Genomic DNA, 27363 nt, shown 5'->3' with positions numbered 1-27363 from the left:
ACACTATATTGTAAAACGTACAATTTCATTTAAAAGTACAGCTCATCCCACACAAAAATGCCCTTATATGGCAAGATTGATGGAAAAATAAAGTTACGGCTCTCCGAAGAAGGGGAGCAATAAAAAAAAAAAAACAAACAGAAAATCACCTGGGGGAAGGGGTTAATAGTACACATGAAAATAAGCAGCTTTGTAATATTTCTTATCAGAAAAATCTGCTCCTTTCTCTGCCAGAGTCGATCAGTCATTATCAAAATTCTCAATTCTGAGGTAAAATCTGTGTTTAGTAAAGCCTTTCCCATTACTGAGATAGAACCTCATCAGTAACAGCGGCTGTCTCCTATGTAAATAGCAGAGGGAGGAGCTAGAGGCAGAGCTCCACCCTCTCCTTCCTCTCCTATGTACATAGCATCTCATCAGCACCAGCTGCCCTCTTATATCTCAGTAATGGGAAAGGCTTCACTGAATACAGAGATTTTACCCCAGAATTGAGAATTTTGATAATGATTGATCGATTCTGGCAGAGAAAGGAGCAGATTTCCCTGATAAAAAAATTACAAAGTTACTTATTTTCACATGGACTATTGATTTAAGAAATAACATTTATTTTAAAACGAAGGTTATGCTTTAAGTCTCTATATTTTAAAAGGTCATTGGTTTTTAGCCCCTAACCTCCTAAGCCTGGTTTTTACCTTCCTGACCAAGCCATTTTTTTTTTTTAAATTCTGATCAGTGTCACTTTATGTGGTTATAACTCTGGAACACTTCTATGGATCCCGGTGATTCTGAGCTTGTTTTTTGTGACATATTGGACTTCATGATAGTGGTAAATTTAAGAAGATATTTTTAGCATTCACTTATAAAAATATTGGAAATTTAGAGTAGAGCAAAGGATAAATGTGAGCTGCGCCATATTGCGATCCATGGGAGACAGAATGGACAAATCAACAGCATTGGCTTTATTTATTCGTTACGCCGCTCACTTTGTGGTATAATTGATTAAGCGGCTTTATTCCTCAAGCCAGTATGATTACAGTGATACCAGGTTTATATAGTTTTAATAGGTTTGGCTACTATCACGCGAAAAAGCGCATTTTTACAAAATAAAAGTTTTCTTGAATCACCGAATTTTGAAGGCTATAGTTTTGTTTTTGTTTTTTTTACTATTCTTCCACTAGTCACGTTGTAGTTTTTATTGATACCATTTTAGGCCACATACTGTTAATCACTTTCTATTCTGCTTTTTGTAAGGCAGAATCATGAGGAAACAAGAATTCAGCATTTGCTTTTTGTTTGTATTTTTTGCCATTCACTGTCTTAAAAGTGATAAGACAGCTTTATTCAATCGGGTTAGTATAATTACAGTGATACCATGTTTTTTTTTATATTTTGCTGATTTTACATCATAAAAAAATATTTTATCTCCTTCACAACCAATGAAGGGGATAACATTCTGAATTTATTTTAACACCTTAGATAAAAGTAAAAGTATACAAGTTTGGTATCTACAAAATCGTACCAACCTGAGGCATCACACCGAAACACACATTTTACCATGTAGTTCACACATTGAATAAAATATGCGAAAAACAAAATTGTCCAAATATTTTTCCTGTTTTCCAGTACACTATATGGTAAAACTAATTACATCATTCAAAAGTACAACTCATCCCAGAAAAACAAAATGGCAAGTGTGACAAAGAAATAAAAAAAAGTTAAGGTTCTCGGAAGAAGGGGAGCAAAAAACGAAAATGAAAAACAGACCACCACCTGAGGGTGAAGGGGTTATAGAAAAAAAATAGGCTTTGGATTGCTGTAATCTGAGAAAAATAGCTTTTTTATGTTTTCGCTGATGGAGCTAAGTGGCTGCTTGTTTTTGAGAGACAAGATTACGTTTTCAGTGGTACCATTTTCATTTATGAGTTTTTCCATCGCGTTTTATTCCCTTTTGTCAGCTTTTTTTTTTTCTTTTTTACAGTGTTCACTGAAGGGGTTAACTAGCATAACAGGTTTATAAATTGGGTTATGACGGATGCAGCAATACCAAATGTGTGTACTTTTTTCATAAATATACATATTTATTAGAATTATTTTTCATTTTCAGATTTTTGTTTTTAATACTTCTACTTTTTTTTTTTTTTTTTACTTTTTTTCTTAGTCTCTTTATGGGACACTAAACTTTCAATGGTCTGAACACTGATACAATCCGCTACAATGCTCGATCATTGCAATGTATTATATGTCAGTACTGCACTCGCAGCATTGACACTTTGCCCCACAAATGATGCAAATGGCATGGTGTTTGAGGCTTTCCGAAGCTGGGTAACCCGAGGATCTTTATGGTGACAACCCAGGGTTACCATAGCAGCAATCTTTATTTTGAAGATTCAATGAAATAATGGAGCAATAACCCTTTTACCTTTGCCAAGAAGCAATACTTCATATTACAGTGCTCTCGCCTACATTACCTCACGACCCAAACGCTGTTGCAACTTGCTGAGTTCATATTCTTTCTTCAGTAGTGACAAAGATTTGTAGAGACGCTTGGGAATCTATGAAATTGTTTAAAACAAGAAAAGTTATTTACACACATAAATATGTTTGTTTTTTTAAAAAAATAAAATACCTATACTGTTAGTCTGGATACCTACTCCTGCCAGAATAAATATTACAGTATGGCTTACATTTGTTTCTTCCAAGACATCCTGGAGCTCCTGGGAATTGGCACCAGTCAGCGCTGCACCCATGTCACTCAAATAAATTGGATTATCAACCACTCTTTGTCCAGCCTGCATCATTTGCATAACAGACTCTCTTAAGTAAGAAGGCAACCAACTACATTGTTAACAGGTGGTAGGTACCGCAGAAGTGGTGTGAACTTGGATGTTCGTGCTGGTACTTGTAATGCCACATGTTTTATTCACAAGGCCAGGTTCATAGATGGCTGGAGAGATGGGTGGGAGAGGCCATCCACATACCCTGCACAGGTGTGTCTGAGGTGTCACACGATGCAGGTAAAATGGAGTCTCTGTGTGTGTTTGACATACGGAGAGCTTGCAGCCAGTATGAGCAGTGTTGGGCTGTGGGAAGGAGCCTGTGGGAAAGGTTATGCGTAGACAATGGCAGGAGTCAGTGTCTGGAGGCTGCCATACCTTCGGTGTGGGTGTACACAGACTTTACGGACCAGAAATCTGGGTGTGTGAGGTGGAGCATCTGGGAAAGGAAAAGAGCCTGCTGGACTCAGGATAGAAGTGATGAAGCCTCTCTGAAGGGACCACAGAGAGAGAGCCTTTACTTCAGCTGACCGGGGTCAGTGGGAGAACAGATTGAAATCTGTGAGTGTGTTTCTGTAAACTGGAAGAGGCTCATGTTATTTTTCTGAGGAGCAGTTTAGGTCTTTTAATAAACTGCTGCATTTTTTAATGTCCTCTGTTCCTGTGTGCTACCTCTGAGATGCAGCCAAGTGAGTGACATACATATTGTATATACAGCTGAAACCAGACGTTTACATACACTAAAAAGACAAATATGCATGTTTTTCTCACTATCTGACATGGTCAGAATAAACATTTCCCGTTTTAGGTCATTTAGGATTATCAAAATTATTTACATTTGCCACATGCCAGAATAATGAGAGAGAAAGTTTTAAGGCATTTTTAGTACTTTCTACACACACTAAAAGGACTATGCCTTTAAACAATATGGGACAGCCCATATGATGTAGTCATATCTTTCGAAGCTTTTGACAGGTTTATTGGCAACATCTGAGTTAGAGACACACCTGTGGATGTATTTTAATGCACACTTGAAACGCTTCTTTGTGTAGCATCATGGGAAAGTCAAAAGAAATCAGCCAAGATCTCAAGAAGAGAATTGTGGACTTGCACAAGTCTAGTTCATCCTTGGGTGCAATTTACAGATACCTGAAGGTGCCTCGTTCATCTGTACAAACAATTATATGCAAGTACAAGCAAGATGGGAATTTCCAGCCATCATTCGACTCAAGAAGGAGATGGTTCTGTGTACCAGAGATGAGCGTACTTTGGTCAGACATGTGCATAGCAACCCAAGAACAAAAGCAAAAGACCATGTAAAGATGCTGGCAGAAGCTGGTAAAATTATGTCATTATCCACAGTGAAATGAGTACTGTATCAACATGGGCTGAAAGGCCACTTTGACAAAAAGCAATTATTCCAAAAGAAACACAAAAAAGCCAGATTAATGTTTGTAAATGCACACAGGAACCTTAATTTTAATTTTTTTGAGACATGTCCTGTGGTCTGAAAACTAAAATTGAACTGCTTGGCCGTAATGACTATCATTACGTTTGGAGGAAAAAGGGAGAAGCTTTGAACCCCAATTACACCATCCCAACTGTGATGCAGCATCAAGTTGTGGGGTTGTTTTTCTGCAGGAGGGACTGGTGCACTTCACAAAATAGATGGCTTCACAAGGAAAGCAGATTATGCGGCACTACTGAAGCAACATCTGAAGACATCAGACAAAAACTTAAAAGCTTGGGCGGAAATGGGTCTTCCAAATGGAGAATGACCCAAAGGACACTGCTAAACTGGTTACTGTTTTGGAATGGCCATCATAAATATTTGATCTCAATCCTATTGAAAATGTATGGTCAAAGCTGAAAAGGCAGGTGTGAGAAAGGCGACCTACAAACAAGAAACAGTTACACCAGTTCTGATAGGAGGAATGGGCCCAAACTCCTACCAACTTTTGTGAGAAGTTTGTGGACGGATATCCAAAACGTTTGACAAAAGTCAGAGTTTAAGGGCAGTGGTACGAAATACTAATGAAATGTTTGTAAACTTTTGACTTTGCAGAAAGTAATAAAAATGCTTTAAAACATTCTCTCTCATTATTCTGGCATTTGGCAAATTTAAATAATTTTGAGAATCCTAACTGACCTAAAATAGGAAAGGTTTATTCTGAATTCATGTTTCATGTCAGATAGTGAGATAAACATACATATACACGTGGACAAAATTGTTGGTAACCCTCGTTTAATGAAAGAAAAAACCCACAATGGTCACAGAAATAACTTGAATCTGACAAAAGTAATAAAAAAAAATGCATGAAAATGAGCAAATGAAAGTCAGACTTTACATTTCAACCATGCTTCCACAGAATTAAAAATAAAAAAAAAAAAAAATAAATAAAACTTATGAAACAGGCCTGATCAGAAATGATGGTACCCCTGAAAATAATGTGCAAAAGGGACATGTTAAATCAAGGTGTGTCCACTAATTAGCATCACAGGTGTCTACACTATTATAATCAGTCATTGGACCTGTATATACAGTAGGGCTACAGATAGTCACTGTGCTGTTTGATGACATGGTGTGTACCACACTAAACATGGACCAGGGGAAGCAAATTAAAGAGTTGTCTCAAAACATTGGAAAGAAAATTATACACAAGCATGTTAAAAGTAAAGGTTATAAGACCATCTCTAAGCAGGTGGATGTTCCTGTGACTACAGTTGTGAAAATAACGGAGTAGCAGTCAAATAGGAGCGCTGGGGAACAGGAAGGATTTTAAAATTACAAACCTTTTATTTAGTTTAAAAACCCTCTAATGGCCACTACGCGTTTCAACAGCTGATTGCTGACTTCATCAGGTGATTATAGGGTGAAGACGTGGAAGTGACATATATAGCTGAGAAAGCATGACAATTGGGTGGTGTGTCTGATCATAATTAGAACCAAAATTAACCATTGAACCAATGAGCAACATTTCATGGAAAACAACACAGTTAAAAAAAGCAGAATTAAAAAAGCCAAAGACAGAAACAAAAAAGAGAGGGGGGGGGGAAACGAGGACGTGCTGATGCGTGCGCATAACCAACGCACACGGATGAGCACGTCGTCGTCTAATTAATTTTAAAATAAACATTTAAAAAAAAAAAAATATATATATATATATATATATATATATATATATATATATATATATATATATATATATATATATATATATATATATATATATATATATATATATATATATATATATATATATATATATATTTTTTTTTTTATGCAACCAGCACCTTATTAGCAATATATCCCAATGATAGCAAGGAAACCAATGAGGAAAAAAAAAAAGATTAGTTTGATCCCAACAAAGGGGAATGTCAAATTAATGTTTTGCGACCTTATCAATAGTAAGATTATACCCCCTCAGGTGCTAACGTCCCCAATTTAAAAATCCAATAGCTCTTATTTTATTAAGCTATTAAAATGATCAGGATCAGTATCAGCTACACTGTCTATAATGGTAAGTTTCATTAGCTTAGGCTTGCTACCATGAAATGTATTATAATGTTTGGACAGACTATATACCTGGTAACCTGTCCGAATATTATGCTCGTGTTTATGAGTCGAGCGTGCATGGTTTGCACTGTGCGGCCCACATATTGGAGGCCGCACGTGCACTCTAAGAGATAAACTACATACATGGACTGGCAGTTCAACCTATGATTGATGGAATAAGTTGCGCCGGTTGTATTGGAGATAAAGGATTTTTTACCTTTAACCCCTTCCCGACCTTTGACGCACCATATGCGTCATGAAACCTTGTACATTCCCGACCTTTGACGCACCGTATGCGTCATGGCGGGTTTCCGTTCCTGCAGCGCTGGTGACCGGGTTTACTGAAATGTCACCAGCGCTGCAGGTACATAAGGACTTGTTGTTGAGCCCGGTGGGGTGGCTTTGCCCCCCCGTGGCTACGATCGCTCTGATTGGCTGTTGAAAGTGTCACTTTCACATTCAATCAGAACGATTGTAATATTTCACCAATCAAACTTGGTGAAATATTACAATCCAGCCATGGCTGATGATGCAATATCATCAGCCATTGGCTGGAGCAGGGAGAGCTCCGTGTAATGCCCCCCCTCCCCATCTGATTGGAGGTAGCGTCCATGTGACGCTATCCCTCCAATCAGATGTGGAGGAGCGATGTGACCGGTGGGTGCCCTCCCCCTTCAGCTTCATCCTGACCGTGGACTGCGACGCTGAAGAGGAGGGTCACCTGCTGCCGCTGCCACCGCGATCTTCCGCCACCGATCACCATCCGGTAAGTTTTTCTCCCCTCTTTGCTGTCTTTCCCTTCGTTTCTGTGCTGTCTTCCCCCTCCCTTCTGTGCTATTCCGCTCTCCCCTCTGCTGTCATCTGTTTCCCCACCCCACTGTCTTCCATTCCCCCCCCATTGTCCGATCCCACCCCCACCCCGATCTCCGCTCCCCCCGCCGTCCGATACTACCCCCCCAACCCACACTGACCTCCACTGCCTTCCCTGACCTCCGCATCCTGTGATCACTCTCCGCCGGTGTCCTGCTTCTGACACCGGCTGGTGTGAGTGACTGCTGCTGCTGCCAGTGATCAATCCCCCGCCCTGGTGATCACTGGGCAGCAGGGGGCCGATCACTGGGCAGCAGGTGGGTGATCACTGGGCAGCAGGTGGGTGATCAGTGGGCAGCAGGGCGCTGATCACTGGGCAGCAGGGGGGTGATCACCCGGACCCCCCTGCGCCCCTGCGATCTGCGCCCCTGCGATCGCCCCACCTGCGCCCATGCGATCTGCGCCCCTGCGATCTGTGCCCCTGCGATCAGCGCCACCTGCGATCAGCGCCACCTGCGCCCCTGCGATCGCCCCACCTGCGCCCCTGCGATCTGCGCCACCTGCGATCGCCCCACCTGCGCCCCTGCGATCTGCGCCCCTGCGATCTGCGCCACCTGCGATCTGCGCCACCTGCGATCGCCCCACCTGCGATCGCCCCACCTGCGCCCCTGCGATCTGCGCCCCTGCGATCGCCCCACCTGCGCCCCTGCGATTGCGTCCCATCTGCGCCCCGGTGATTACGCCCCTGTGATTATGCATCCCTGCGACTGCGCCCCTGTGATTATGCGCCCCCCTGCGCCCCGGTAATTACACCCCTGCGATTGCGTCCCTATGATTGCATCCCCCTATGATTGCATCCCCCTGTGATTGCGTCCCCCTGCGCCCCGGTGATTGCACCCCAGTGATTACGGCTCCTGCATCTCCTAAGCCCTCTCCTGCAGTAGAAAGTTTCACCAAACACTTGCACATACACACTAAAATAAAGTTTAGGGTTTGGGGTTTTTTTTGCACACGCGCACACAAATGTCCTGCTCGTCCCTCCGTAGCTGATAGTGAGGGAGAGGGTCCCACTTTTCTCTATTTCTCCCACTCTTCCTCCTCCAGTGACACAGACTTGACGTCGCAGGACAAGAAATCGTCCGGAGGCTGGGAGGAGAAGAGCCGGAGGCCGGGAGGAGAAGAGGCCGGAGGCCGGCAGGAGAAGAGGCCGGAAGCCGTGGAGGAAGACCCGCAGTAAAGTGTGAGTAACCCCCAACCTAGCGCTAGTGCACTAAACCACACACACCAAACTGAAGTACATTACACCACACTAACCTGAAATACACAGTCAGGTTGGTATGCGGTCTGGTATAGTGTACGTCAGGTAGTGTGTGTGTGTGTGTGTGTGTGTGTGTGTGTGTGGTATACTACACCACACATCAACCTGACACACACCAACCTGAGGTACACTACCCTATACCACACTGCACACCAACCTTACTTAGTGTATGTTAGGTTGGTGTGTGGTGCATGTCAGGATGGTGTGTGTGGTGTATACTACACCACACATACCAACCTGACGTACACTAAACCACACACACACACACATCAACCTGACCTACACTACACCACATACCAACTTGACATACACTACGTCAGGTTGGTATGTGGTGTAGTGTAGGTCAGGTTGATGTGTGTGTGTGGTGTAGTGTAAGTCAGGTTGGTATGTGTGGTGTAGTACACACCACACACACCATCCTGACAAACACCACACACCAACCTAACATACACTAAGTCAGGTTGGTGTGGGGGGTAGTGTATGTTAGTTTGGTGTGGGGTGTAGTGCACGTCAGGTTGATGTGTGTGTGGTAAACACCACACACACCAACCTGATGTATACTACACTACACACACACACCAACCTGACGTATACTACACTACACACACACACCAACCTGACATACACTACATATTCTCCATACGCCACATGGTGTCCGTAAATATAATTGGAGCTAATTTTCCATTCAAATTGTTAGCAGACACCATGTCGCGTATGGAGAGCCCCTGTGTGCCTACACATTGGTGCTCCCCCAAAAGTGACCCCCCATTTTGGAAACTAGACCTCCCAAGGAACTTATCTAGATGCATAGTGAGTACTTTGAACCTCCAGGTGCTTCACAAATTGATCCGTAAATATGAAAAAGTACTTTTTTTTTTTCACAAATTTTCTTTAAGCCTCAATTTTTTTCATTTTCACATGGGCAACAGGATAAAATGGATCCTAAAATTTGTTGGGCAATTTCTCCTGAGTACATAGATACAGTCAGGGCCAGAAATATTTGGACAGTGACAAGTTTTGTTATTTTAGCAGTTTACAAAAACATGTTCAGAAATACAATTATATATATAATATGGGCTGAAAGTGCACACTCCCAGCTGCAATATGAGAGTTTTCACATCCAAATCGGAGAAAGGGTTTAGGAATCATAGCTCTGTAATGCATAGCCTCCTCTTTTTCAAGGGACCAAAAGTAATTGCACAAGGGACTCTAAGGGCTGCAATTAACTCTGAAGGCGTCTCCCTCGTTAACCTGTAATCAATGAAGTAGTTAAAAGGTCTGGGGTTGATTACAGGTGTGTGGTTTTGCATTTGGAAGCTGTTGCTGTGACCAGACAACATGCTGTCTAAGGAACTCTCAATTGAGGTGAAGCAGAACATCCTGAGGCTGAAAAAAAAAGAAAAAATCCATCAGAGAGATAGCAGACATGCTTGGAGTAGCAAAATCAACAGTCGGGTACATTCTGAGAAAAAAGTAATTGACTGGTGAGTTTGGGAACTCAAAAAGGCCTGGGCGTCCACGGATGACAACAGTGGTGGATGATTGCCGCATACTTTCTTTGGTGAAGAAGAACCCGTTCACAACATCAACTGAAGTCCAGAACACTCTCAGTGAAGTAGGTGTATCTGTCTCTAAGTCAACAGTAAAGAGAAGACTCCATGAAAGTAAATACAAAGGGTTCACATCTAGATGCAAACCGTTTATCAATTCCAAAAATAGACAGGCCAGAGTTAAATTTGCAGAAAAACACCTCATGAAGCCAGCTCAGTTCTGGAAAAGTTTTCTATGGACAGATGAGACAAAGATCAACCTGTACCAGAATGATGGGAAGAAAAAAGTTTGGAGAAGAAAGGGAACGGCACATGATCCAAGGCACACCACATCCTCTGTAAAACATGGTGGAGGCAACGTGATGGCATGGGCATGCATGGCTTTCAATGGCACTGGGTCACTTGTGTTTATTGATGACATAACAGCAGACAAGAGTAGCCGGATGAATTCTGAAGTGTACCGGGATATACTTTCAGCCCAGATTCAGCCAAATGCCGCAAAGTTGATCGGACGGCGCTTCATAGTACAGATGGACAATGACCCCAAGCATACAGCCAAAGCTACCCAGGAGTTCATGAGTGCAAAAAAGTGGAACATTCTGCAATGGCCAAGTCAATCACCAGATCTTAACCCAATTGAGCATGCATTTCACTTGCTCAAATCCAGACTTAAGACGGAAAGACCCACAAACAAGCAAGACCTGAAGGCTGCGGCTGTAAAGGCCTGGCAAAGCATTAAGAAGGAGGAAACCCAGCGTTTGGTGATGTCCATGGGTTCCAGACTTAAGGCAGTGATTGCCTTCAAAGGATTCGCAACAAAATATTGAAAATAAAAATATTTTGTTTGGGTTTGGTTTATTTGTCCAATTACTTTTGACCTCCTAAAATGTGGAGTGTTTGTAAAGAAATGTGTACAATTCCTACAATTTCTATCAGATATTTTTGTTCAAACCTTCAAATTAAACGTTACAATCTGCACTTGAATTCTGTTGTAGAGGTTTCATTTCAAATCCAATCTGGTGGCATGCAGAGCCCAACTCGCGAAAATTGTGTCACTGTCCAAATATTTCTGGACCTAACTGTACCTCATATGTGGTCATAAACCACTGTTTGGGTGCACGGCAGGGCTTGGAAGGGAAGGAGCGCCATTTGGCTTTTTGAATGGAAAATTAGCTCCAAAAGTCAAATAGCGCTCCTTGCCTTCCGAGCCCTGCTGTGCGCCCAAACACTTGATTTCCACCACATATGAGGTATCTGTGTACTCAGGAGAAATCGCACAATAAATTTTATGGTGTAATTTTTCCTGATACCCTTGTGAAAATAAAGCTACCTGGTTGAAGTAACAATTTTGTGTTAAAAAAAAATATAAATATTTTCACGGCTCAACGTTATAAACTTCTGTGAAGCCCCCAGGGGTTCAAAGGGCTCAGTAAACCTCTAAAAAAAATTCCATGATGGGTCTAGTTTCCCAAATGGGGTCACTTGTGCAGGAGTTCCATTGTTTAGGTATCTCAGGGGGTCTCCAAACGCAACATGGCATCCCCTTACAATTCCAGACAATTTTGCGTTTGAAAAGTTAAATGGCTCTTCTTGCCTTCAGAGCCTTGCCGTGCACCCAAACACTTGATTTCCACCACATATGAGGTATCTGTGTACTCAGGAGAAATTGTACAATAAATTTTATGGTGTAATTTTTCCTGATACCCTTGTGAAATGCTACATTTTATGGCTAAAGTAACATTTTTGTGTAAAAAAAGTAAATTTTCATTTTTTCCTTCCACATTGCTTTGATTCTTGTGAAGCACCTAAAGGGGTAATAAACTTCTTGGATGTGGTTTTGAGTAGCCTGAGTGGTACAGTTTTTAGAATGGGGTCACTTTTGGGTATTTTCTGTCACCTAGGCCTCTCAAAGTCGCTTCAAAAAAAGTTTTTTGTAAATTTTGTTGGAAAAATGAGAAATTGCTGATGAACTTTGACCCCTTCTAACTTCCTAACAAAAAAAAATTTTGTTTTGAAAATTGCGCTGGTGTAAAGTAGACACGTGGGAAATTTTATTTAGTAACTCTTTTGTGTGACATATTTCTCAGATTTACGGGCATAAAATTTTTAATTTTGAAAATTGCGCAATTTTCTAAATTTTCGCCAAATTTCCGAAATTTTCAAAAATGAACGCAAAAAAATATCGGCCTAAATCTACTACCTTTCACGAAGTACAATATGTCACAAAAAACAATGTCAGAATCGCCAGGATCCATTGAAGCGTTCCAGAGTTATAACCTCATAAAGGGACACTGGTCAGAATTGCGCAAAATGGCGAGGTCAGTAAGGTCAAAATAGGGTGGGGGCTGAAGGGGTTAATGATCACGTCACAGCAGAGGCATTTCGGCATGCCGCAGGGATAGCAGCCCAGATTTTCTTTAGCTCGATTACAATTACTAGGAATGACTATCCTTATTATGGACAGTTTTTATTGATATATTGCTAGGAGCTAGCATGTTGCATAAACATTTATTCTTTCTAAAAATAATCAGGGGTTTATCTGGTAGGTTTTTCGAGAGTATAGGATCACTTCTTAAAATGAACCAGAATTTATTTAATAGTCCCTGAATAACTTTTCTAGGGCGGCAAAACGTGGTCACCAGACTCCATTTATTGAAGTTGGATGTCCCCTTTGTGTTTATATTTGTCCCCTTATTTATTCTTGTCAATGCAAAATTCTTAGGATAGGCAGTTGGTTTTCCTGAATGCGTCTTGTAGGAGTTTCCGAGGGTACCCTCTTTGTAAAATGCGTCTTTTCAAAATGGCAGATTTTTGGATAAAATCCAAATCTCTAGTGCAGTTCTTACGCACCCTCCAGTATTGGCCGTAAGAGACGTTGATGACCCACTTGGGGAGGTGTCCACTGTCAAAGCCCAAATAACTATTGACATCCACTGGTTTGAAAAACGTGGAAGTGAACACTCTCCCCCTTCATCGAAACATAACAAAAGATCCAAATACTGGAGGGTATTGGTGGAAAAAGTGGCTGTGAATTTAATGCCCCAGGGGCTAGCATTGAGGTCACTGACGAATTTGAGGGCCTCCTCCGTCCTCAGTGCCTTTCCAGAGGAGGAAGAGATAGTCTATGTACCTTCGGTAAAATGCCATCCCCTCGGAGAAGGTAGACTGCGCGATGAACAAGGACTCGAACGCACCCATAAACAGGTTAGCGTAACTGGGTGCGAAACAAGTCCCCATTGCGCAGCCCCTTCTCTCGTGGTAAACGGTGCCTTCAAATGTAAAAACATTACGGGTGATAATGAAATTGATGGCCGACAATAAGAATTCACACTGGAGACTGGATAAGGAACCGTCATCTTCCAAATCTTTGCGAATAGCCGAAAGGCTTAATTCACAGAGAATGATGCTGTAGAGGGCAGCAACATCAAGTGTGAGGAAGGAACAGTTTGTCATAGAGGGAAGTGCTCTGAACTCTTTAATTAATTGGGAAGAGTCCCTAAGATAAGAGAGAAGGGTCAAAACATACTTTTGGAGGAATAGGTCAACATAGTGGGACAAATTGCATGTAATTGACTGTGTGCCCGAAATTATAGGGCGACCTGGCGGGTTGGTGGGTTGTTTGTGTAACTTGGGAAGAAAGTAAAAATAAGGTATTTTATAACTTATAATATCTAAAAAGTTCTATTCTTTTTTGTTTAGGATACCGTTTGTGAAGGCTCTCTTAACCAATTGTTTGTATTCAAGAAAAATTTCTATAGAGGGATCGTGGTCTAACTGTGTTTAGTACTCAGTATCCTCCAAAATCCTGACCCCCCTCCCCTATATACTAAGTCCTGTTCATCAGGACTACACCTTTCCCCCCTTATGAGCATTCTTTATTACAATATTGTTATTAGTAGCTGTTCTACCCGGCTTCCCCCGGGTTAATAACGGTTGTTAACAAAATAAAATGTATTAACAAAAATTTGTTGTGCACACAAAAACCACAAAACAAATAGATATGTAATTATAAAAAAGACAAAAACCAAGCTAATAGAAGCATTTCACAACATATATTTCAACACCACAGATATTCCACACGGATTTAACCAAGTTGGCCAAGTCATGTGCTTGGTCTGTCTCTTTCCAGGTCTGTCTCTTTCCAGGTCTGCCTGTCTCTGTCTGTCTCTTCTTTTGTCTGTCTCTAGCTCTCTGTTTCTTTCCCCAACTGTCTCTTTCTAGGTCTGTCTCTTTGTCTGTCTCTTTCCAGGTCTGCGTCTTTCACCATCTATCTTTGTCTGTCTCTTTCCAGATCTGCGTCTGTCTCCCCGTCTGTCTCTCTCTATCCGTCTCCCCACCAACATCTTATTACCTCACATATAAGCTTCTCATACTATGAATGTCTTTTGTTCCTATAGCAACCAATCACAGCTCCAACTAATAACCTGCAGTTTCAGGCTCCATTTACTTTAATGGAGGCATGTGTTTTGGAGAGTAACTGTAAAGCGCGGGGTTAAATTTTCCTGTCAAAACATAGTCTACGACGTTCCCTGGGTCACATGAGATGCCTGTGCAAAATTTCGTGATTGTAAATGCGACGGTGCGGATACACTTTTCGTTTCACTTTTTCCCCATTATGTAGATAGGGGGCAAAATTGATTGGTAAATTGGAACACACGGGGTTAAAATTTCGCCTCACAACATAGCCTATGACTCTCTCGGGGTCCAGACGTGTGAGTGTGCAAAATTTTGTAACTGTAGCTGCGACTGTGCAGATGCCAATCCTGGACACACACACACACACCTTTATATATTAAATTCCAGGAGGACAGAATAGCTTTCCTTTCCCCAATACTTGTTATCTTTATATCTGGGGTGGGTTAAAGAGCGGACTTCTTTAATAAGTGTGACTACAGTTACACATATTATTCAGAAGTTTAAGATCCATGGGACTGTAGCCAACCTCCCTGAACGTGGCCGCAGGACGAAAATTGATGACAAATCAAAGAGATGGATAATACGAATGGTAACAAAAGAGCCCAGAAAAACCTCTAAAGAGATTAAAGGCTAACTCAGGCTCAAGGAACATCGGTGTCAGATCACACCATCCATGATTGTTTGAACCAAAGTGGACTTCATGGGAGACTACCATTGTTGAAAAAAAAAAAAATCATAAAAAAGCCAGACTGGAATATGCCAAACTAAATGTTGACAAGCCACAAAGCTTCTGGGAGATTGTCATATGGACAGATGAGACAAAAATGGAACTTTTTGGCAAGGCACATCAGCTCTATGTTCACAGACAGAAAATTGAAGTATATCTAGAAAAGAACACTGTCCCCACTGTGAAACATGGAGGCTCAATAATGTTCTGGGGCTGCTTTGCTGCATCTCGCACAGGGTGTCTTAAATCTGTGGAGGATACAATGAAATCTCAAGACTATCAAGGGATTCTAGAGAGAAATGTGCTGCCCAGTGTCAGGAAGCTTGGTCTCAGTCACACGTCATGGGTCTTGCAACAGGATAACGACCCAAGATACACAGCTAAAAATATCCAAGAATGGCTAAAAGGAACATATTGGACTATTCTGAAGTGGCCTTCTGTGAGCCCTGATATAAATCCCATTGAGCATCTTTGGAAAGAGCCAAAACATGCAGTCTGGAAAAGGCAACCTTCAAACACGAAACAACTGGAGCAGTTAGCTCTTGAGAAGTGGCCAAAATACCTTTTGAGAAGTGCAGAAGTCTCATTGACAGTTACAAGAATAGTTTGATTGCAGTGATTGCCTCAAAAGGTTGTGCAACAAAATGTTAAGTTAAGGAGGAGGAGGAGGGGGGGCGCCATCATTTCTGTCCAGGCCGATTTCATGAGTTGTTTTTTTGGTTTTTTTTTTTTTAATTCTGTGGAAGCATGGTTGAAAAGCAATGTCTGATTTTTATTTGTTCAGTTTCATAGATTTTTAATTTATTATTACTTTTCTCCGTTTCAAGTTATTTCTGTGACCATTGTGGGTTTTTCTTTCATTAAACGAGGGGTACCAACAATTTTGACCACGTGTCTATGTGTCTTTTTAGATAGTGTAAGTAAACTTTTGTGGTTTCAACTTTACACACAGATTTTTACAGTACATCTAATACACACACACAGACACACACACACACACACACACGAGAAAAAGTGGAATTAAACATGAGCACTTTCTCAGGTAAACACACACATACCGGTATAGAGGATTTAGAGCAATGATGTCCCGAATGGTCTTCACAATTTCAGCAGTGAGAGCCTTAAGTGGTTAGAAAAATGGAAAGAAAAGTATATATTATTCATAAGTCAGTGAATCCAACAGTAGTAATAAAAGCATGTAATGTCAGTCTGAGCAGTGGCAAGTTACCAACAACACATATACTCTTACTTTAACCTCCTCAGTGATCTGGAATTCTTCATGTGTCACATTATCTACTTCAACCATGAGAACTTCAGGAGTTACTTTTGGATCAAGCACAATTTGCTCGCTCTTTTCTTTCTCATTAACATGTCTGCTTGTGGAGTGTTTTCTTCTTTTTTTCCCTTCAGCTTTTTCTTCAGTTTTTGACTCATCAGATTCAACATCAAGTTGCCTACTAATATGGATCCTAAAATATTACAAGGTGAAAAGTGAAATTTACTTGTGGTTATTTAACTTTTTAAAAGCTTTTACGTCCACTGGATTTTATATTCCAATATTACATCGACTCAGTGGGGGCCTGATATCCAACACCACCACCGATCAGCTGCTGCTATTAGCTTAGTCAGCGGCTACAAGTAAACATGTGAAAACTGTACCGTACATTAGCCTAGTACTGACAATATTGTTTGCATAACTTCGTTTAATGTGCAGCTGAATACTGTAGATGTGCTCCTATCCAAGAGGATACCCAGCAGAAACAGATGCATACTGAATGGAGTGGCACAGTGCACCTCAGCCCCCATGAGAGTTAACAGCTAAATGGTGGGAATGTTGGGTATGAAACCCCACTAATCCGATATACTGTAGATATCAATGATCTTGAAGATGGTTCATCTATACGATTGGTCCACAGGTCTTCTACGTTAGTCATTGCAAATATAAAGTAAAATATAATTTGACAAGTTAAAAAATACATGCCTTCTGTGGCCCATAACAATCATACGTAGCTTGTCGTCCATGTCCTGCATTTCATGAATCTGAACAAAGGTTCCTGTGTGGTAGATTTCATCGAGGCTTCCAATGGAATCAGACTCATTGCTGAAGAGTAAAGAAAAATAAGGAAATACATTTGTGTACAAAACACACACACACACACACACACACACACACAAAACCTCCTTACCTACTTATTCAACCTTAAGGCTGTGCGCACATTGTGTTTTTTCAGGAGTTTACGCAGCGTTTTAAATTTCAGCATAAACGCATGTGTTTTGCTTCCCCAGCAAAGTCTATGACAAGTCAGCAAATTTCACGCGCACGTTGCATTTTGAAACGCAGCGTTTTGGATGCAAAATTGTTTACAAAATCGATGCATTCTAAAAAGCAACATGTCACTGTTTTTGTGCGTTTTGGTTGCTTTCCTCTGTCTATGGTAGCGCAAGCATCCAGAAAGCATCCATTCTGCATTCAAAATGCATCCAAAACGCGCGTTTCAAAGGCACATGCAGTGACAAAATGCTGCAAAATATTTGTCACGGCAGAACGCAGCAAGCGCACATACCCTAACTCCTTAAAAATGGAGCCAATTTTGACCTCGATGACCAGACCAAATTTTTCAATTTTGACCAGTGTCACTTTATAATGTAATAACGCTAGAACTCTTAAATTGATCTCCGAGATTAGGAGATTGTTTTTTTTTTTTCGAAAAAAAAATTGTCCTAAATTTACCTCTATCACAATGTACATTATGTCATGAAAAAACTTAATACCTTTAAACAAGAGAGCTGTCACACAATAGTTATTAAATAAAATTTCCAACATGTCTACTTTATATCAGTACCATTTTTGAAACCGCAATATATTTTAATTTCGTTAAGAAGTTAGAATGCTTCAAAATTTTTAACTTTTCAACAAAATTTACAAAACCATTCTTTTTTTTTTTTTTTTTTTAGGGACCACATCACAAAATTGACATTCTAAAAACTGCACCCCTCAAAGTACTCAAAATCACACCCAAGAAATTAATTAACACTTCAGCTACTTCACAGGAATGAATGTAAAGTGGATTGACAAAAATTTGTAGCTAAAAATGTTGCTTAAGCCCCAGTTTCTTATGAGCACACTGATAACCCACATGTGGTCGGAAATCTCTGTTTGCACATGTGGCCAGGCTTCTGAGGGCAAGAGCACAATGGAATATAAATTTGGCTGAAATAGATTGCAGGCACCATTTTGCATTTGCAGGTCCACTAAGGGTCCAAAACATCAGAAACCTAAACAAGTGAACCCATTTTATAAACTAGACCCCTCAAGGATTTAATTCAGGGATATAGTGAGCATTTTGAATCCGCAGGTACTTCACAGAATTTGCTAACATTAGATCGTCATATTGAAAATATTCTTTTTTTTTTTTTTTTTCACAAAAATGTTGCTTTATCACTGAATTTCAAATTTTTACAAGGGGTATCACCAAAATGTGGACCCCACAGGTTGTTACCCACTTTCTTATGAGTGTGGCAATACCCCACATGTAGTCAATAAGTTCTGATTGGACAAATGGGAGGGATCGGAACGGAATGAGCAATGTTGTGAATATATTTGGACTAGGTTCTAGTTTGGGGCTCCCTCTTGTGGTCAGTGCTGGTAATGAAGTTGGCTTGCTGAATGGAAACCAGACAGCTGGGGATGATTGGCAATCAGGGTGTTCTGACTGGGCCTATATAACTGAGTAGTGTTCTCTTTTTTCTGGCAGGTGCTCAATGTTGCTTCCTGTGTGCTAAGGACATTCCGAAGCCAGCCCTGCCTTCTGTGTCTACCAGAACTCCTTTCAGATAAGTTTGGTCTTGTACCTCTGCTGGTGGATTCCAACTTCTTGTTGTTTTTCTGTTTTAGGTACTAAGTCTTATTTCCTGTTTTGCATGTGTCGAGTTCTGGGTGGAGTTGGATCAGTTCCTGCTAGGAATGTCTGTGTACCTTGCTCCATATTCTGACATGTATGTTGTTTTGTCATGCTTGGTACTAATTTCAGTCTCTCCACTATATTAGTGTTTTGTTTGGATCCCAGTAACACCTGAGTACAGATATAGTGGGGGAGAGTATTTTTCCATATCAAGCCTGTTGGTTCTTTATCTAGGGTATTGCACGGCTACAGACAGTGCGCTTTTCTGTCCTTTCCTATTTAGATAGTTTGGGCCTCATCTTTGCTGAATCTGTTATCTGCCTGTGTATTGTAATTTCCTACATCACCGTCATCTTTATATGTGGGGAACTATCTATATCTTTGGGGACTGCTCCGAGGCAGATTGGCCTTTCCTGTATTTCTCTCTGTAGGAATAATTAGTTCTCCGGCTGTGTCGAGGAGACCAGGTCATCGTAGGCACGTCCCACGGATACTTCTAGTTGTGTATTAGTGTTAGGTCTACAGTTCGCTGAGATTCCAACCACTCTGGTAACATTCTGGGTTTCCTAACTTTTTGTCCTTTTTCTGATCCGAGAGGTCACTGAATCATAGCAGAGCAATATTGGAATTTTGATAAGCAAATTTGGCTGAAATAGATTGCAGGTGCCATGTTGCATTTGTAGGGCCCTTGAGATAACAAATAATCAACCCCCACAAGTGACCCTATTTTGGAAACTAGACCCATCAAGGTATTTACTTAGGGATGTGTAGAGCATTTTAAACCCATAAATGCTTCACAGAACTTTTTAAAATGTGGATACGAAAATCATGGTTACGTATTTTTCCACTTAACCCCTTAATGACTGCGGGCAGTAATATTACATCCTAGCGGTCATGATGTTAATCTCCGTGGGCTGCTGCAAGCAGCCTGTGGCGATCAGCGCACATATCAGCTGATTTGTACAGCTGACGTGTGCCTCCCAGGCATCAGTGGAATCGCTATCCGCCCGTGCCTTTTAACCCCTTAAATGGCGCTGTCAAGATGGGACAGCGCCATGTTAATGGCGATAGCGGTAGATCTGTACTCACAAGCCGATACTGGAAGTCACGTGATGTGATCAAGTGAATCTGGAGTTTGTCATAGTAGCATAGGCTCATGTGATAACTCTAGGCTCACATGACTAAGGTCCTGTAAGAAAACAGCAGAGTGCTGCTTAATACAAGAAATTATCATTTATCCCGGTCTGAGCGATGCTGCTCTGATCGGTACAAAAGAGCGATCAGACTGCTGATCGTTATAGTCTCCTAGGGGTACTAGTAAAAATTAAAAAAAAAAAAAAAAAGTTTAAAAAAAGTTAAAAATTTTTGAAAACTGGTTAAAAAAAAATAAAAAAAATACACATTTTGTAATCGCCGCATTCACAAATACCTGATCAAAATATAAAATCAATTAATCTGATTGGTAAGCGGCGCAGCGACAATAAAATTCCAAATTCCAAAATTACGTCTTTTGGTTGCACAATTTTTGCGCAAAATGTAATAACAGGCGATCAAAACGTACCATGTGTAAAAATGGTACTGTTAAAAACGTCAGTTCGAAATGCAAGAAATAAGTAGTCACTGAGCCATAGATCCCAAAAAATTAGAACGCTACGGATAGTGGAAAATGGTGCAAAACGTATGCCATGTTTTTCGGACAAACTTTACATTTTTTTAACCTCTTAGATAAAAGAAAACCTATTCATGTTTGGTGTCCACGAACTCGCATCAACCTCAGGCATCACACTAGCACATCAGTTTTACAATATAGGAAACACAGTGAATATCTCAAAAACAATCGTGCAAGCTCACTAACTGAGTCAGTTAGTGGTTCCATCTGGAATTGGTGGGGTACCTTTTATTTAGTTCTAATATTTGACATTGTGGTGCACGTCTCCCCTAATGAGCCGACAGCGGTGAAACGCGTAGGGAGGCACCGGAATCAATGTGGAGCACTCACAGTTCAGAGACATCTGTGGACTGCTCTTGTAAGGACGGGAGCTTGTGGGTCGAGGATTAGTGTGTCCCCACTACATGAGGCCCTGCTCCTAACCCCTTTTTTCTGACTGGGACGGACCTTTTTCCATGCCGAAGGTGATCGACTGGATGTGGTGAGATCAGCCTATGGCTGAATGAGATTTTTTCTCTTTCTTTGCATTAAGGAGCATTGTCCGTTCAATAGTAATTATCTCTCTCCCCATTGGGAGGAGAAGTGGCATTCATAGAGTAGCTTGTCTGTGATATAGGGTGCCACACATCCACTCCTAAACTGACAGTGTGTTTTATATGAGCACGTTTTTGTTTAAAAGATTTTATCTGATCCTATTAAAGGTTATGTTTTAATATTTATTCTGTTTCACTGCTCTCTACTCAACTTTATTGTGAGATACCTTGCTACCCGGGTGGATTCGTCCACTCTGGATGCTATCTATTCAAACTAAACCTTACCATAAAATTCATCTATTTGTGCGGTGAATATTTTTAATGAACAAAATTAAACAATTTTATTCGACTGGGCCGTAAAAATGAAAATCGTAAGGTTTTTCTGCTAAAATTTTAGTTTAGCGTAAACATTTTAATTCACACAAAGAGTAACTGGAGAAAATGGACAAGACCATTTGTTATGCAATTTTTACCGAACGTGGCAGTACCCCATATATGGTTATTTACAACTGTTTAAGCATGTGGCACGGATAAGATGTGAAGGAGCCCGACTTGGTATTAAGAGCACAGATTCCGTTTGAATAGATTGTGGCCTCAGTTAGCCAAGCCACTGATGTACCAGATCAGCAGAAACAACATAAATTACACCATATTGGAAACATCCCTGATTAAGGAATTCATCTAGGGGTGTAGCAAGTATTTTAAATCCACAGGTGTCTCACAGAATTTTATAACATTGGGAAGGAAAAATATAACATTTTAGTGGTAAAATGTTTTTTTTGTATTAGCTTAAAATCTGTCAGTTACACAAGGGTTAAAAAGGTGAAAATGGTCCTCACAATTTATTACACAATTTGTCTCGAACGCAGTGATGTAATCAGAAACTACTGTCTGGCCATACGGCAGGGCTGAGAAGTAACGAGCGCTATGTGGCTCTCAGAGCACAGATTATGCTAAAATAGTTTGCGGGCGACGTTTGCGGAGCCCCTATGATGCCAGAACACCAGAAAAAGACAAATGTGACCCCAGTGTAGAAATGTATCAATAACTGCAGTGACTATTTTGCGCATCTATGCCTTTCTGGAGAATTACAAATATGCCAATTTAGTGCCCATACATTGTGCCGCCATATATTGTAGTGCCCCCATACATTATGCCCAGTTTGTGTTTCTGGAGACACGCACCCCATAAATTGTTAAGTGCGCCCTCCACACTACAATAATGCCACACGCATGGATTACTGTGATTTAGGCTCCTGGGGGCGCATTTAGATTTGGGAGCACAGACATCACTAGCCTTTGAGGGGTGGGAGCCATATCGCTTTTCCAGAGTCTTTGTTCTACCAGTACTCGATTTTTCCAGTAACAGATGATGGACCCGAGTGGGGTCTTGGTTTGTGCTGGCTAAGTTTTATTGGTAATATTTTGGTGTACAGAACATTTTTTGAGCGCTTTCAGTATAAGGCTGGGATCACATTCTTGTGTTCTGCACTGGGGCTACCCTGTAAATCCACCAAAAATGTGTTCAGACAAACGCCCCAACGGAACCCCTTACTAATGAAGATGACGACACCTTGGACTCAGTTTGGTGTCTATTTCACTTGTGCCCATCTCTTTAGGCGTGCACACAGCTGTAGTCATCCATATTTGTGCACTAAAAAGCCTTCTAAAGTGATGGGACACCAACAGACCAGAACAGAGACCAGAAGGAGTCCAAAGTGTCTCCATCTGCCTCATTAGAGTGAGTGGTTCCAACGGGGGTTTGTCTGAACCACGTTTTATTTTAAGAGCTACACGGAAACCTCAACGCAAGTGTTCAGCAGAGGGCGCATGATAAAGATCAGCTGACCCTTATTCATATTTTTGGAAGGCAGAAAGAAGAAATAGATAGCAGTAGAAAAAAATAGGAATTAAGCTATGTGCCCACGTTGCGTCCTGTCCCTGCAGAAATTTCTGCAGCGATTTGAACAGCACAGGTGCGCTTCAAAATTGCTGCAGAAACACTGTGTAATGAATGCAGTGAAAGCCGATTTCATGCGCTCTGGATGCAGCTCCCACCACAGACAGAGCGGGACCTGCATCCAAAGCGCACGGAATAAGTGACATGTTGCTTTTTAGAATGCAGCGATTTGGCAGCATGCAAATCACTGCGTTCTAAAACGCAACGTGCGCATGGATTAAGCACAATCTTCATAGATTGTGCTGGGCACGCAGGACGCATGCAGTTACGCTGCAGTGCAATATGCACACGTGAGCACAGAGCCTTAGAACCTACCGGTAATGATGTTTTCAGAAGCCCATCATGACAGCACAGGAGGAGTTGTCCTTTGACCTCTACAGGGACAAAAAAAACACAAGAGGTTAAAAGCCCCTTCCACCCTAACCTCCTCAGTGACTTTTCTCAAGTACCACACAGGATGGGTACAACACAATTTTATTATTGCTTCCTTCATACAATGTTTAATTCACATTAAGTAGAAAAAATTTTAGTGAGGGAAATAAGGGTGCTGTCATGATGGGCTCCTGGAAATATTATTACCAGTAGGTTGTAATTCCTATTTTCCAGGTCACCACATGACAGCACCGCAGGAGAATACCAAAGAAAAAAAACATATCATTAGGGAGTATTACAGCCTGAAGCACCTTCCTACCAAACGAGATCTGTTGGTTGGAAAGGACATGAATTTATAATGCCTGCAGAATGTATTGGGTCTTGACCAGGTGGCTGTTCTACAAATTTGCTCAATAGAGGCGCCTGTTTTTTCTGCCCACCAGGTAGACAAAGCCTTTGTAGAATGGGCCCTAACATTTAGAGGGGGGTCCTCACCTACTGATGTATAGATGGAAGAAATAACAGATCTGACCCACTGAGATAGGGTTGACTTTGCGACCTTACTACCTCTATTTTTTTACCCCTGAACTGTAGAAACAGTTTAGAGTCCATCCTCCAGTTCAGAGTGTCCTCCAGATAAGACAGCACCGTCCTTCTGACATGCAGTGAATGCAGTCGATGCTCCTTCTGATTTCTGTAGTCCCGACAAAAGGAGGGTAAGACGATTTGTTCCAGAGTTGAGGTTGAGATAACCTTGGGACGAAAGTCTAGATCCAATTTCAGTATTATTCGATAGTCCAAGAACCTGAAGATAAGGATCCCTCATGGATAAGGCCTGGATCTCCCCAATTATTTTGGCTGTCGTCACTGCCACCAGTAACACAGTTTTAATGGATAACTTTTCGATAGAGAGTTGATCAATCGGCTCAAATGGGGATTCACATAGTCTGTTTAGAACCAACCCCAGGTCCCAAGGAGGAACTGAAGATCTCAGTTGGACTCAACCTCTGTATACCCCTCACAAATCTTGAGACCCATGGATGGGAAGCCAGTGGGACATCAAAGAAGATGCTAAGGACCGAAATCTGAACCTTCAGCGTACTTTGTTTCAGACCTATATAAAAGCCTATCTAAAAGGAAATCCAAAATCTTAGAGATATCTGGATATGCCATGTCCACCAGTTCCCTGCCCAGGAATGAACAGAATCTCTTCCAGACCATCCTGTATTTGGTCGTCCTTGTTATTGGCTTCCTGCTCATCTGAAGGGTGGAAATAACTTCCTCTGACAGTCCCTTATTCCTGAGGAACCTCCCTTCAGGTTCCAGGCCGATAAATGTAGCCGATGAATTCCTTGGTGAAGCACTGGTCTCTGGCTGAGAAAATTCAGAGGAAGAAAAATAGGGTCTTAGGGCAAGGTTCTTTAGTAGTGAAAACCAGCTCCTCTGCAGATACTAAGGCACGCTCAGGGTCACTTTGGCTCTGTCCTGCTGGATCTTCCTGAGGACTCTGTGAATCAGAGGCAGTGGAGGAAATACATATGCCAGACTAATGGTCTAAGTTTGGAACATGGCATCTACCACGGTTGGGTTGCCTTTTGGATTCAGGGAGAAGAGGAGTCGTGTTTTTGTATTTTTTTCTGGAGGCGAAAAAGGTCAATGAACTGACTAGACTCTGGAACACTGTTGCATCCAATTACCATTCTGAGGGATCTTTCTTGTGCCTGCTGAGATAGTCTGCAAGGCAGTTTTCTGATCCTTTCAGATGTACCACTGAGATGAAATGCATCAACCTTCCGGCCCAATGAAAGATTTCTGTCATTAAGGACTGTAGAGTGGGGTGATGATGGAGGAAAGACACCACTGTGGTGTTGTCTGATAGAATTCTGACATGTTGATTCCGGAAGAGGTCCCGATTCCTCCTGAGGTTCTGCCAAATGGTGTTTGGAAATATCTGGAGCCTACGTGAGCCCCCCAAAGTGACTGACTGGCGTTGGTAGTAAGTGTGACACAGGGAAAGTAATCCCAGGGAACTCCGACCTGAAGGTTCTTCAGTTTTGTCCACCAACCCAGCTTCTCCTGGAGACGGTAAGATAAACTGATCCTGCTGCTCAGTGACCACCGGGAACAGATTGTAGCCATCAACATTAGCTTCTGAACATCCCTAGAGTGAAAATGACTCCATCTGACCCCTCGGATACATGTCGTCATTAGGCCGAGAACACTCATGGCTTCCCTGACCGTGCTTTGCCGCCTTTGTATGAAGACCTGGATTCTGTTCCTTATTTCTTCTGCGCTGGCAAAAAGGAGGTTCTCAAACTGGAATCCAGTAAAATCCCTAGAAAAATCTTCCTGGTGTCTGGCTGGAGTTTGACAAACTCACAAACAAAAAAGCTGGTGACAGGTTCCCTTTAACCCCTTCACGACCGGCCAATTTTTCGCTTTCCGTTTTTTTTTGCCATTCTTCTTCTGAGAGACGTAACTTTTTTATTTTTCAGTCAATATGATCACGTGAGGGCTCATTTTTTTGCGGAACGAGCTGTACTTTTAAATTAAACCATACGTTTTACCATATAGTGTACTCGAAAACAGCAAAAAAAATTCCAAATGCAGAAAAATTGCAAAAAAAAAGTGCGATAGCACTATTGTTTTTAAGATATTTTATTCACTGTGTTCGCTATATGGCAAAACTGATGTGTGGGTGTGATGCCTCAGGTAAGTGCGAGTTCGTAGACCCCAAACATGTATAGGTTTACTTTTATATAAGGTGTTAAACAAAATCGTAAGTTTGTCCCAAAAAAGTGGCGTACGTTTTACGCCATATTCAGTGACCCGTAGAATTCTCATTTTTCTGGATCTATGGCTCAGCGAGAGCTTTTTTTTTTGCGTCTCGAGCTGACGTTTTTAACTGTACCATTTTTGTGCAGATGCTACGTTTTGATCGCCTGTTATTGCATTTTGCGCATAAGTTGTGGCGACAAAACGTCATTTTGGCGTTTGGAATTTTTTTGCCGCTACGCCGTTTACTGATCAGATTAATTGATTTTATATTTTGATAGATTGGGCGTTTCTGAACACGGCGATACCAAATGTGTGTATATTTTTTATTTTTTTATCCCTTTAATTTTCAATGGGGTGAAAGGGGGGTGATTTGAACTTTATTTTTTGGGTGTTTTTTTAAAACTTTTTTTTTACTTTTTTTTATTTTACTAGTCCACCCCTAGGGGGCTATAGCGATCAACAATCTGATCGCTCTGCCCTATCTTCTGAACTGGGCCGAGTGAAACAAAGTAATTCATGGCAGGTACAGGAGTCATCACATGACCCTGTGCAACCATGACAACTACCGAAAGTCAAGTGATCACATCACGTGACTTCCGGTATCGGGTGGTAAGTAAATGTTTACCGCAATCGCGATTATAACGGCGCTGTCACATATTAACAGCGCCATTTAAGGGGTTAAACAGCACGAGCAGGCACACATCTCAGCTGTGAAAATCAGGCGGGATGTGCGCAGATCGCGGCATGCTGCCGGCGGCAGACCGCGGGCGGTAACATTATGACCGCTAGGACGTAATATTACTGCCAGTGGTCGTTTTCATCTATTCTTTCCCATCTGCTTTGGTGGGGGGCAGGGTATTTTCTGAAGAGGAATCGTTCGTGCAAGGTGGTATGGTCACAATGCTCGCACTAACTGAACATTCTCAGATGCCACTAGCAAAGGCAGCTTTGCAGCCCCTGTAGCATAGACGAAAACTCTGGAAGACTAAAAGTAGCCAA

General features: G+C 41.5%; 1 protein-coding gene across 2 annotated transcripts in view; it reads right to left on the bottom strand.

Annotated features, from left to right (window-relative positions):
- Window positions 1-27363, bottom strand: part of LONP1 (lon peptidase 1, mitochondrial) — an 829185-nt gene that overhangs the window by 711764 nt on the left and 90058 nt on the right. For both annotated transcript variants that reach the window (XM_075352644.1, XM_075352645.1), the window contains exons 3-7: window positions 17133-17252; window positions 16401-16620; window positions 16210-16271; window positions 2685-2814; window positions 2469-2552 (exon numbers count right to left, since the gene is read on the bottom strand). In XM_075352644.1, coding sequence (XP_075208759.1) covers window positions 2469-2552; window positions 2685-2814; window positions 16210-16271; window positions 16401-16620; window positions 17133-17252 — 616 coding nt within the window. The remainder of the gene's footprint in view (window positions 1-2468; window positions 2553-2684; window positions 2815-16209; window positions 16272-16400; window positions 16621-17132; window positions 17253-27363) is intronic.

Source organism: Anomaloglossus baeobatrachus, chromosome 1, assembly GCF_048569485.1.
Source record: "Anomaloglossus baeobatrachus isolate aAnoBae1 chromosome 1, aAnoBae1.hap1, whole genome shotgun sequence".
In the NCBI taxonomy this organism is placed as follows: Eukaryota; Metazoa; Chordata; class Amphibia; order Anura; family Aromobatidae; genus Anomaloglossus; species Anomaloglossus baeobatrachus.
Note: the sequence above shows the minus strand (reverse complement) of the source record. Positions and strands in the feature narration are given on the sequence as shown.